This window comes from Arvicola amphibius, chromosome 7 (genome assembly GCF_903992535.2).
Source record: "Arvicola amphibius chromosome 7, mArvAmp1.2, whole genome shotgun sequence".
In the NCBI taxonomy this organism is placed as follows: domain Eukaryota; kingdom Metazoa; phylum Chordata; class Mammalia; order Rodentia; family Cricetidae; genus Arvicola; species Arvicola amphibius.
Window position 1 is genome coordinate 99,979,564 of NC_052053.1, and position 13,021 is coordinate 99,992,584.

Consider the following 13,021-nt stretch of genomic DNA (forward strand, 5'->3'; position numbering starts at 1 on the left):
ATTCCATGGCCTAAAGATTGAGACCCATGGGAGCTTAATTGCTTTTAAATGAAAAAGCTGGAACATGACGACGACGAGTCCAGAATTTAAGCCCAAGTAGTCTAACTTCAATTATATCAAAACTGTATTTACTGTATATAGGTGTGTAGAGATGGAGGAGCGTGTTTATTGTGTGTAGAGGTGGAGGAGTGTGTTTATTGTGTGTAGAGGTGGAGGAGCGTGTTTATTGTGTGTAGAGGTGTGTAGAGGTGGAGGAGCGTGTTTATTGTGTGTAGAGGTGTGTAGAGGTGGAGGAGCGTGTTTATTGTGTGTAGAGGTGGAGGAGTGTGTTTATTGTGTGTAGAGGTGGAGGAGCGTGTTTATTGTGTGTAGAGGTGTGTAGAGGTGGAGGAGCGTGTTTATTGTGTGTAGAGGTGTGTAGAGGTGGAGGAGCGTGTTTGTTGTGTGTAGAAGTGGAGGAGTGTTTATTGTGTGTAGAGGTGTGTAGAGGTGGAGGAGTGTGTTTATTGTGTTTAGAGGTGTGTAGAGGTGGAGGAGCGTGTTTATTGTGTGTAGAGGTGGAGGAGTGTGCTTATTGTGTGTAGAGGTGTGTAGAGGTGGAGGAGTGTGTTTATTGTGTGTAGAGGTGTGTAGAGGTGGAGGAGTGTGTATGCCACAGTTCAGTTTTTCCCTTTCAGCATGCGGGTCCCAGGATGGAACTCAAGCTGTGAGATTTGGGGTCAGGAACTTCCATCCACTGAGCCCTCTCACTCACCCTATCTTCAGATGTTCACACTTAACTTTTTGTTGTCTTTGGTGTGTGCATGTGGAGGCCAGAGGACAAACTTGGGAGCTATTCCTTAGGACCATCTGTGTGGTTTTTTGTTTTTTTTTTTTTTTTTTTTTTTTTTTGTGGAAGAGTCCTACTGACTTGCCAAGTGACTAGACTAGCAGGCTAGCAAGCCCCAGGGACTTGTCTCTGTTTCTCCATGCTGGTTTTACAAGCATCCACTACCATGCTGTCTTTTTTTTTTTTTAACTTGGGTTCCTGGCAGGGTATTGGGCTCAGACCCTCTTGTCAGACCTTTTAGTAATCTCCCAGCCCACATCCTTTTTATCCTTCTTATCTCTTCCATATTTAAAATTCCATATTTAAGACCGAGATAGTTTGTCTTGGAGGAGCTGATTTGTAGGAAACAAGATGTGGCTCCTAAGGAGAAAATGTCAGGTTCGGAGTCAGTTCAGTAGCCAAGTAGCTGAGTAACATCTTCCCAGTATCTTGGTGAGGTGTACACTGTACCGTTTCAGTTGTGCATGTGGAGAAATTGAGCAGCTTATACAGGCCAAATAGCTTAGGTAAAATGAACGTGAGTCAGAGTGAGTCTTGATTTCCGAGGCATACTCCTTGAGCACTCGGATCTGCTTTTAGTTTGAAGAGCGCTTGAAAGCACTGAACCAAAGGAATTTAGATTTCTCATGTAGCATCAGTAAAGCTCTGGTACTCACTGGGCTTGCTTTAACTGTCCACAGATCGACAAGTGAGTTCCTCTGGGAATAGGGTCTTATTATATTCTAGGGTGGTCTGGAAATCCCGAGCGCTGGGATTGTACACATTCACCATCATGTTCAGCTAAAACTTCAGATGAATTTATGGCTTCACATTAAAAATCAAGATTAAATAGTGGGTAATGTTGCTGAGTTTGGCTAGGAGTGAGCTGACCCAAAAGGGACAGGCCAGGAATAGAGAAGGAAGCTGGAGCATGCCAGGTCGCATCTATGCAGTAAAACTTTTGTTTACGATATGTGATCTTCAGGAGATAAACAGCAGGAGAAATGAAGTATGTATGTACCATCAACTCAGATACTCTCAAATCTCTGGCCTCCCCCAAGTCAATTTGCCTATCATATACCTCTTTCTGAGAGTTTTGTTTTCTCAACTCTCAGTTGGCTATTTTCAATAGTTTTGGTTTAAAGGCTAGGTCTGGTAGCACACGCCTTTAATCCCAGCACTTTGGAGGCAGAGGTAGACAGATCTCTGTGAGTTTGAGGCCAGCTTGGTTTACAAAGTGAGTTCCAGCATAGCCAGGACTCTGTAGAGAGACCTTGTCTCAAAAAACAAAAGTTTCTTGTTTGTTCCAACCACTAAAGAAATAGGACTGGCCATCTATGCCATTAAAGGACAACGCATGACAAATTATACTATAATTTGTATTCCACTTAGAGATTCCAGCAGTGTTGCTTCCGAAAAAACCCTTGGAAGAGGAATGGATATGTATACAAACCTTGGATAGGAAAAAAAATAAAGTATTTAATGGCTTTAATGATTTGAAATATAGTTTTACTTTTTATTTTTACAATACAGTGTGCAGTATGGCATCTCAAGAGAACAGTGGAGAAACAAGACAGAACAAAGGGAGATCAATTAATGTCAGAGTGATTACCTTCATTCAGGATAAATCCCTGGTTAATACTTTCCACACACTCACAAAAATTACATTCAAATAATTCCTTGTCAATAATTACTCCTTAGGCCATGAGGGAAGGAAAACAATCCATACCCTAGATCTTCACAGAAAGCTAACCTGGACAAGTCTAAATACTAATTTGTTCTGACATAAGAAAACTAAAGAAAGAAATGCCAGTCCTTCCTTGTTTGGATTTCCCGAGGATATGTCATCAGCTCATACTATCTACTTTCTGAGACAGGGTCTCGTGTGGCTGATATAGCTGCTGATCCTTCAGCTTCACTTTTTAAACTCTGGGACTACAGCCATGAACCTTTGGTGCTGGGGATCTAGCCAGGGCTTTGTGCATGCTGGACAATACGAACTGAGCCATGCTCCTGCCAGCCACATTATCACTTCTGTAAGTGCCTACGGCTTCCCTAGCTAGCACTGAAGTTTCCAATCAGAACCACAGAGGGATAGGGAATCGAATTAGCCCTAATGCTGTACAATTACATATATAATAAGACTTTTTTTTTAAAAGTTAGCATAGCTTAACTTTTTGCTATGTTTATGGACTTTGTTGAGCATTAGTATATTCATAGTCACTAGGATTTAGAAAAGTTCAGGATATGAGTAAAGAGAACTATAGCATCTCACTGATCTTGAAAAAAACCACAGTTTAAAAGCATGCACGGTGGCCTCGCACGCGCCTAAGTTCAGGCTCTGCCTGTGAAGGTCATGTGTTTGAGCTGAGAGCATACAACCCCACTGTCACCAATGGCACAACTGACACTTCTTACAGCTTTACTCAAATCCAACAATCTTTTTTTTCTTTCCTCCCCCTCCCACTTGTTTCATGTAGCTCAGGCCAGCCTTCTCTACCTAGCTCTTCCTGCCGGGGTTACAGGTGTGTACCAAGTCTCTGTCAGTCAGAATTCTCAGTATGCAGATCACAAAGCTCTACTGACCATAGAGTGCCTCTCATTCCTGAGGAGAGAGGAAAACTGAAAAGATTTCTTTTAAGTGCTAAGTAAACTGACCTTCAGTGCTGATAAGGGTGTGGACTTGGCCTTTTCCTGCTGTAAACTGGGAGTGTTTAGACTCAAGGCTGTATAATAGCATTCCTTCCCTCAACCCGAGAACGTTCCTTTATTCCGAAGGAAAATTACACACTTGCCAACCAACTACAAAAGCCATGCAAAAATTGAACATAATAAGACATCACAAACTCTAATTTGTTTCATAAGATTATCTAGAAGAGAGATCAGACACATGAAGGGCACTGACAAGACATTAACAACTGCTTGTGCAAAGTGACAGTTCAGTATCATTCCAGTGTTTAGCCTTGGGAACATGAAATGCTGTAGCTACACAAATGAAGACATTCACATTGTCACACATTACACTTTCCTTAAAGGCTTGAGAAGACTACAAGTTAACTTTCCATTTGGATTTGCAGACGCTGCATTTTAAAGCTGTAGCTGTAGAAACAGTACAAGAATCCTGTTTAAGATTTTTTTTAATCAACAGTTGAGATGTAGCAAGCTTCTGTATTTCGGTCACAAGGTAGACCTTGTTAGGACAAACCTTGACTGTATTTGCTTAAATAGACTTTCTTCAATGTCCTTTTCTAAAATTCTCAGTGACTTTTAAGTCTTCCTTCTGATCTCTAAGTTAGTTGTCATGGTGTTCCCTCAGTGTATATGTGCATAAAATTATATTCTAATGCCGAAGACAGCTATTTATTAATCTATTAAATATTAGCATACAGTACAGTAGATTTCCAGTTTGATACATACATACATACATAGCACAGTCAGATAAAATTCCGTACTCTGATATAAAAATGCAGAAACTGTCAAATGTTTTATTATCTTTCCATGGAAATAAAAAACTATTTCCATCACGAGAAGAAACCTCAATGGTCAACACAGTTTACATGAACTCTCGTATCAGAAAAAGGAATCAAGGCTATCAAATCACCACAATTTACTAAAAGAATTTAGAAAATTCTATCTTTAAAAATGTCAGCATCTTTTCTATACTTTTAACTACATTAGAGGTTGCTGGGTGTGCACTCTCATCTATGAAGTCCAAACTAAAAAGTCGGTTTTTCTTTATTTTGTTTTTTTGAGGCAGGGCTTCTTTGTGTAGCCACGGTTGTCCTGGAACTCACTCTGTAGACTAGTCTCGAATTTAGAGACCCTCCTTGGCCTCCCGAGTGCTGGGATTAAAAGGCATGCCCTGCCATGCCCAGCAAAGTTGATATTTCTGATGGAATGTTTTATCAAAATGAAAAGACATACAAATAAATTTAAACTTAAAAAGTCGCTCCAAACTAAAGCGGCACCATTTTTTTCCTTTTTAAGAGAAATATTTCTGATGACTAAATCAGTCGTTTAAGAAAATACTGTTATTCCCATGCACAGAAGCACAGCTCCTTCTCCCAGTAATTCCACAAAGTCATTTAAGTTAAGTGTTAAATAATGTTAATATTTATAACTCTGTGAGACATGGAGTATTATTATGTATATACATACCAATTTCTTCATGGACATCTGACTGAGAGGCAAAGAGTCAGGAAGGTGAAAACAAAAGGTTTCACCGGGATAAATCAGAAATGCTCTGAAGAAAGTTTCCATTTTAAGTCTCCAAACAAGCCAGGGAACCCTAAAGCCATGCACAGGAAATGAGAGTGTTGTGTACAAACTGCCTAAGGGACCTTTTTCACTAGTGTAAGAGATCTACAGATAGGCCAGCTGCTTACTCTGCCTCCTTCTACCTTATTCTCAGCACTGAGGCCATCTTCCTGTTGGTGGTTTGCCAAATGAAGTTCAACATGATGACGCAGAATGAAAGAGCTGTCTCCTTCACCTTAGCCAAGTGGATGGCACCCACTGAGGTTCAGTGTCCAGTTTGTTGATGAGCCTAAGTAACTCCTGGTAGGCTTTATCAAGATCCGAGTTCACGACTGCAGTGTCAAAGTAGTGGCCACTGTTTTGCTCCATCTCTCTAGTCTTCTCAATGATCTCCCTTAGCTCTTCAGGCTGCAAAGGGAGAATAAAAACTGAGGTCACAGCATGACTGAGGAGTGTCACTACATGGTTTTCTTCTGTAGACCCAAGAGTTCCTTTCCAACCCTTCTCTTGGACCACCTTTGCATCAGTATCTTCAGAATTGCTGTTTGAATCCTGGCTTACAACACTTCATGGATTTCCATGTTATCTTTATGTTTGAAGAACATGGATGATTACTCTGAATTCCCTAAAAACTTTCATTTTCAAACACTGGGGGCTGGAGAGATGGCTCAGCAGTTAAAAGCGCTACTTCTTCTTGCAGAGGACCCAGTTTCAGTTCTTAACACTCACATGACAGTTCATTGGTAACTCTCGCCCTCTTCTGACCTCCTAGGGGACTGTAGGCCTGTGATGCAGACATAAGTGCAGGCAAAACACCCATACACACAAACATAAATATTTACAAAGTCATAGTAACGTCTTGTATAATATGGAGTCCCACTTTCTGATTAGAGTAAGTGCCTCTAACACACTCTTCACAGGAACATTTGCTTCTGCTGGGCCTGGTGGCACACACCTTTGAACTCAACACTCAGGAAGCAGAGGCAGGTAAGTTTGAGGGTAGCCTGGTCCATGTAGTTCCAAACCACTCAGGACTACACATTGAGACCCTGTCTTGATTACACTAACAAAAGTGCCTTTATGTGTGTGGCAATCTTTTACTAAGTCAATCTTGTATCAGCCCAAGATTTAATAACACGCCGGGGGAAGATATTCTACTTAATATACTTTAAAACTCTGTACAAAAGATTCTTTCCTTCCTGTTTTTTTCCCTTTCTGTTTAAAACAGAATCTGGTTATGTATCCTCAGGCTGGCCTTGAACTCTTGGCCTTCCTATTTCTAGTGAGGGATAGCAAGTATATACCACCACACTGGGCTCTCCTAAGAACAGTTTTTTTATTTAACCCCCCCCCCCCCACCCCCTGCATGCAGTTTTTCTCTATATGGCTCTGGTAGTCCTAGAAATCCCTATGTAAACCAGGCAGGTATGGAGCTCATAGAGATCCACCTACCTTTGCCTCCTAAGTGCTGGGATTAAAGGTATGTGCTGCCAAGACTGGCCCCGCTTGGCCCTACAAAGGACAGTTTAAGATGCAAAGGAATATCCCACTAGAGTTTGGGAAACAATATAAGACAAGCTACTTTAAAATCCCGAGTAAAAGAAATGATATTTAATGGAGACAAGCCAGAGGCAAAGCTATAAGTAAAAATTATCCAGAACATTACAATAAATCAGGCTCACGGTCAAAAAATGGAAACTACCCAAAACCGCACGTGTCAATCAAGATGGCTAATTAAACTTCAGAGCAAACGGTGAAGTCACACATCACTGTATTAGGCCCAAAAAATGACTTCCACTCAAGAGTAACAGGAAAACACAGTAAAAGCATGGCGACTCTCGCATAGCTGATTTCCATTTTGAAATGCTGTGACTGGGTACCCAAGATGCTTTGTTCAACAAACAGTATTTATCATTTATCCGAAAAGTATGACATTTTTATAAAATCTGTCTATTCAAAACTTGGATAAGTTGTTAACAAACTAAAGCATTACTTCATCTTTTATACCACTTACTACCTTATAACTGAATTTCCTGTTCAAATTATAATCCATGACTCAGATAAAATGTTTTACCTAAAAATTTTATGAACTGGAAAAAAATTAACCTCTCATCAAAACCTCATCCATCACTTCATACCATCTACTCTCAAGTCCCCTTCAATTCAGGACAAATCCATAACTGAGATCACATGACGTTCACTGATGATTACATTTGGTACCAAGGAAGTAACACCCTTACTAAGATTTGTGTTTACCCAAATCTTAGTATCATGTACTATAAGGTTGGTCTGCATTGTTCCAAGCCACCAAGGGCTACAGGGGTCCCTGTCTTCAAGACAGCATGCAAACATACCAATGCAAGTGGAATAAAAAGGCAACCACACAGAGCACCCTCCAGCCAGCAAGTACAGAGGATGTTTACAAGCGCGCATGGACAGTAGGAGTGTGTGATGGGCCACAAAACAAAACTCAACACATTTCAAAGGAGTGACATCTCTTCGGATCCATTCTCTGGTGATGACAGAACTGTAATTCAGTAATATAGTCTTTAAAATCACCAAATAGGTGAAAATTAATATATTTTTAAAATGAAAATGATAAAAACAACAGCAGAAAGTAGAAAATATTCTATCAAAATGATAAAAAACATAAAAAATTATGGGGTGCCGCTAACGAGTTGCTTACAAATGCCTGCATTTGAAGAGGAAAAGCTTATGTAAGATTTCATCTTCAGAAGTTAGAGCATGTGTGAATTAAAGTTAAAATGAAGGAGAAGTTAAATAGAAAAGACAAGAAAGTGAAGCTCTCTTAGGTTTTCTAAAGAGTTTTGGTCATTCTGTCAATCTTGCTCTCAGTTCCTAATCACTCAATTTCTACAGAAAAGCCTGATAAGATTGTTTTTCCCTACCTCAGGGAAAGTTAACAGTTTTCTTGAGATCTAATTCATATACCATACAATTTATCAATTTAAAATATGATTCCATAGTTTTTTTTTAAGTATGGTTATAGAGTTCTGCAATTTATACCATAATCAATTTCAGGAAAAAATTTTCACCCCACTTACGGTGGTCTGAATGAGAAAGGCTCATACTTTTCTTTGAATGCTTGGTCCCTGGGTGGTAGAAGTAATTAGGAAAGATTAGGAGGTGTGGTCTTGTTGGAGAAGGTGTGTTACTGGGGCTGGGCTTTGAGGTTTCAAAGGCCCACACCAGCCAGGCCTAGTCTCTGTCAGACTCCGATATAAACTCTCAGCTGCTGCTCCAGCACCGTGCCTGTCTGCCAGGCTCTGCACCATTATGGTTACAGATTCATCCTCTGAAAATGTGAGCAAGCCCCCAATTAAATGCTTTAAGTTGCCTTGGTCGTGGTGTCTCTATATAACAATAGAACAGTAACTGAGACACCACCTAAAAACATTTATAAGCAGCTGGGTGGTGGTGGTACACACCTTTAATCCCAGCACTTTTGGGAGGCAGGCAGATCTCACTGAGTTAGAGGCCAGCCTGTTCTACAAAGCGAGTTGCAGGACAGCCAGGAAGGACTGTAACACTGAGAAACCCTGTTTTGAAAAACAAAACAAAACAAATTCATAAGCTTGGAGCCATTAACCCTTTTCTCCTATCCCTTAGTTACTACTAATTTATGTCATGTATCTACAGAGTTGTCTGTTCTGGACATCCCATATGTATAGAATCATTACTTGTGGTTTATTGAGTTTGCGGTTTTTTTCAGTTAGCACAGTATTTTTAAGGATCCCCCTTGTTGCATTATGCACCAGTACTTCATTCTTCTTACTGTCTGCTTTTCAAGACATAACAGTAAAGTTACAGGAATCAAAACAGGATGGAATCAGTCCAATGCAGAAGAGAATCCAGAAATCAAAGTGCAGCACAGTGACTCAGCAGGTGAGTGAGCTTCCCACCCAGAACCCAGCTAAAGGCAGGAAGGAATCAGCTCCACAAGGCTGTTCCTGACCTCCACGTGTGTCCTGTGGCACATGCACACCCCACCGATATGCACGTGCACACACACAGAAATATGTGTACAGTACCAAATAACATAGGAAAGACAGACTTCTCAACAAGGGTGGCTGGAACAATTTGATATCCACATGATTTCAAAAGCGAAATAAAGCTTCACATCACACTAAGACTATGATTAATTTAACCAAAAACACAAGCTAAAACTATAGAAATATTTAAGAAGAAAACACAGGATAATATCTTTACAATTTTTTAGACATGCCTAAAATTCATTAACTGTAAGAAAATAAAAAGTGAACTTCATTAAAATGAAACATTTCTCTGGCAGGGTGTTAGGCAATGGCTAACCTCCCAGAACGTGGGAGGCAGAGAAAGGCAGGAGGACTGAGAGTTTCTTATCATCATGAGGTATATAAGAAGATCCTGTTTTCAATCCAAACCAAACAAAAACTATTTCTCATCACCAAAGGATACAGCTGGATGTGATTGATGTGATAGTGTATGCCTTTAATTCCAACAGTCAGGAAGCACAAATAGGTAGGTCTCTATAATCTCAAGGCCACTACTTAAATTTCAGCCTACTGAAAGACCCTTCTTGAAAACAAAGAAACAAAGGACCAAAACAAACAAAAAAGAATACAGAGATCTGGATAAAATAACTGAAATATAAACATGTGCTAAGGGGTTACCGATGTAGCTCAGTAGGCAAAATGCTTGCTATGCAAGCCTGTAATCTAAATTCAAGTCCTGGGACCCATGTGGAGGGGAAGGAGAGGACAAATGCCACAGCTGACCTCTGACCTTGATAGCCATCATGGCATACACACACAGTAAAAATAATGCTAAAGGGATACAAAACCAGCCCAACTTTTAAAGAAGGACAAGGCTTCAGGCCATCACAGAAGCATATGCTCACATGCCCACATGGGAATATTCTCATTCATCAGGAAAATGTACAGTCATATACATGGACTCCATCAACACATTCAGCAGCGACAGAAAATAATTCAAAACTTTTTTCCCCTTTCTGTTCCAGATCATGTTCAAAAATGAAAGGAAAAAAAAAACAAAGCAAAGTTCAGGTAAAAAAATTCTGGAACCCTGAAAATGTGGACGATTGCCAAGGATTTGCTGAGACCTTTGGAGTGGGGAGGAGGCAGCAGTATGAACACCTTGGACCTGTCAGACCTTGATGGAGATTAAAGGAGACTTAAGGAATTCCAGAGGTCCTCATAGATCTGGGGTTGGCAGCAGGGTTGGCGGGGAGCAGCGGCTGATTTGGAGAGCTGCCATGGTTCAGCCGCTGCAGCTGTGGCAGTTTTGGGGCAAGTGATACAGAAAGAATAGCTTCAGAGCTGATGCTGATACAGTTTCTCAGCTCCAGGAGATTAGGTGAGGGAGGGAGGGTTCCTGCTTGATGGCAGAATGATACAGCACTGTGACAAGCTTACCTTTGGATTCTTGCCCTCTTTGGCTAACAATGCCCGAAGTCTTTCTTGTGAAGGTGGTGCAATGAAGATGATATATGGTTTCAAATCTGAATTCCGGAGGGTCTTCAAAGACTGTAAAGATATTTGGTTTTTTAAAATAACTCCTATCATCGAATTATTTCTCAATAATATATATTGTTAGCCAGGCAGTGGTGGCGCACGCCTTTAATCCCAGCACTCGGGAGGCAGAGGCAGGCGGATCTCTGTAAGTTCGAGACCAGCCTGGTCTACAAGAGCTAGTTCCAGGACAGGCTCCAAAGCTACAGAGAAACCCTGTCTCGACAAACCAATATATATATATATTAAGATGTCTATAGTTTTCCAAGCATTTCATCATAAATAATTCATAATACCTTGAGATAGTATCTTCATTCACTATAAAAGTATATAAATATAAATTCATATATATTTATGTTAATATAATAATATAATATATATTATGTTATTCTACTGTTTTATTTACTGAAACAGGTAAAAGATATTGAAGGGATTACAACTGTATGATAATAAATCACGTGGATTATAATAACCACATTAAAATTCATTTTTGAGGAATTAGAATCCAGGAAGTTGCCTTTCTAGGTAAAGATACTAAAAGGCAAAACCAGAGAAAAACTTCTGGTCTCCAGGCCAAGCACACCCAACCTGAAGCAGGATTGTATACAGGGAGACTCGGGACTCACCCTTTCTAGCGCTGCATCATCGTGCACACTTAAGCTGAAGTACGCTAACAGGCAGGATTGCAGACATGCCCTTTCTTATGTGAAGAGACACTAATATGCTAAACTATTTGAAATCTTATTTGTTAAAGTTTGTTAATGCAAATAAAGAATTCCAAAGAAATTAAAAAGTTTCCTTAAATAAATGTTTATGATTGAAACAGCACAAACGCAATGTCTCTGCCCTCTAAAACCCAAACCCAAAACAAACAAGCAAAAACCAATTACTATTTTTAGGAAGTCATTCAAGAGTCAATGTCTGTCTCTGCACATGCACCTAATACTTGCTGATTTTTTTCTTTGTTTTTCAAGACAGTATTTCTCTGTGTAATAGCCATAGCTGTCCTGAAACTTGCTTTATAGGCCAGGCTGGCCTTGAACTCAGAGAAATCCGCATGCCTCTCCCTCCCGTCTCCTGACTGCTGGAATTAAAGGAATGTGCCACCACGCCCGGCTTGCCCACTGATTTTATGGCTTGAGTTGACGTTAGCAACAGACTCAGCCACATTAATTAAAGTTCTATGTTAAAGCTGAGTAATTTATAAAGAGCAAATCATTTCCATAGCAAACACAATCTTTAAAACGCCAAATTTCTAAAGGTAATGTTCAAAATAGAAATCTAAGACCCATTAGCTAGTAATTTTAAGTTTGGAATACTCTGTCAAATAGGTGAATCTAAGGTTTTATTACTCAGAAAACCCTGGGTCTTGGCTGTGATACTTGTGGGCTGTTGAAATAATGAACTTTAAAACTAAGAATAACTCTTGAATTTTCTAATTTTTGTCAGACAAGAAAAGGTAGTTCTAGAGACTTAATGTATAGTCAGTTCCTATTTTAAGCTTCTCATATATGTGTGTGTTGAAAGTGAAGGAGTTAGATACATATTTGATTTAGAAAATGAATGAAAAATTGTATGAGAACTGAAATAATCTGTCATTCTTGAACCCAAATATATGGCTTTTTTTGGGGCGGGGGGTTATCTAGAAGAGTTTTCCTGTAGCTTTGGTTCCTGTCCTGGAACTCACTTTATAGACCAGGCTGGCCTGGAACTCAGAGATTCACCTATCTCTGCCTCCCAAGTACTGGGATTAAAGGTGTGAGCTACCACCGCCCAGCCCAAATACAGTGTTTACTAGATTACTTTATAAAATGCCCTCCAAGTTCAACATTCTAAAAGAATATTCTAGTTTTACCTGTGTTCGAAGACTTAAGAGACATATTTTGCCAGAGTTAATTACTTGTCGTACAGAATCTATGCTGGTTCCATACAAATTTTTCTCAAATTCACCGTGTTCAATGAACTTGCCAGCTGCTATATCTGCTTCAAACGCTTGCCGTGAAACAAAGTGGTAGTCTCTACCAGCCACTTCGTGGTCTCGCCTATTCCGAGTTGTATCTAAGCAAGCAAAACCAGATAAAAATAATAAACACAAGGGGCTGGAGGGATGGGTTGGAGGTTAAGGGTATAGTCTGGCCTTTCCAGAGGACCTGAGTTCCGGTCCTAACACTCATATCAGGTGGCCTACAGCCCTAGGACACATGCAAGCCTCTTCTGCTCTCAGTAGGCAAGTGCACAGTAACTGTACATACTTCCTCCAACATACAAATAAATAAATCTTTAATAATAAATTATTAACAAATATGGATCAGTGTGGAGAAGGATGAAGCCAGGAAGAATTTTTCCTTTATAGCACAGATTATGAAATAAGGAGATGTTAAGGACCTGTGTGCTTAGCACTGTTCCTATGGAGACGGGAAGAAAA

The 13,021-nt window shown here is 40.0% G+C and overlaps 1 protein-coding gene across 6 annotated transcripts in view; it reads right to left on the reverse strand.

Annotated features, from left to right (window-relative positions):
• Nucleotides 1–2,300: 2,300 nt before the first annotated feature.
• The window catches only part of Pals1 (protein associated with LIN7 1, MAGUK family member), an 82,519-nt gene continuing 71,798 nt past the window's right edge, over nt 2,301–13,021 (reverse strand). For all 6 annotated transcript variants that reach the window (XM_038336856.2, XM_038336852.2, XM_038336857.2 and 3 more), the window contains 3 exons: nt 12,452–12,654; nt 10,501–10,611; nt 2,301–5,473 (listed from right to left, as the gene is read on the reverse strand). In XM_038336856.2, the coding sequence (XP_038192784.1) occupies nt 5,297–5,473; nt 10,501–10,611; nt 12,452–12,654 (491 nt within the window). In that variant the 3' untranslated portion in view covers nt 2,301–5,296. The remainder of the gene's footprint in view (nt 5,474–10,500; nt 10,612–12,451; nt 12,655–13,021) is intronic.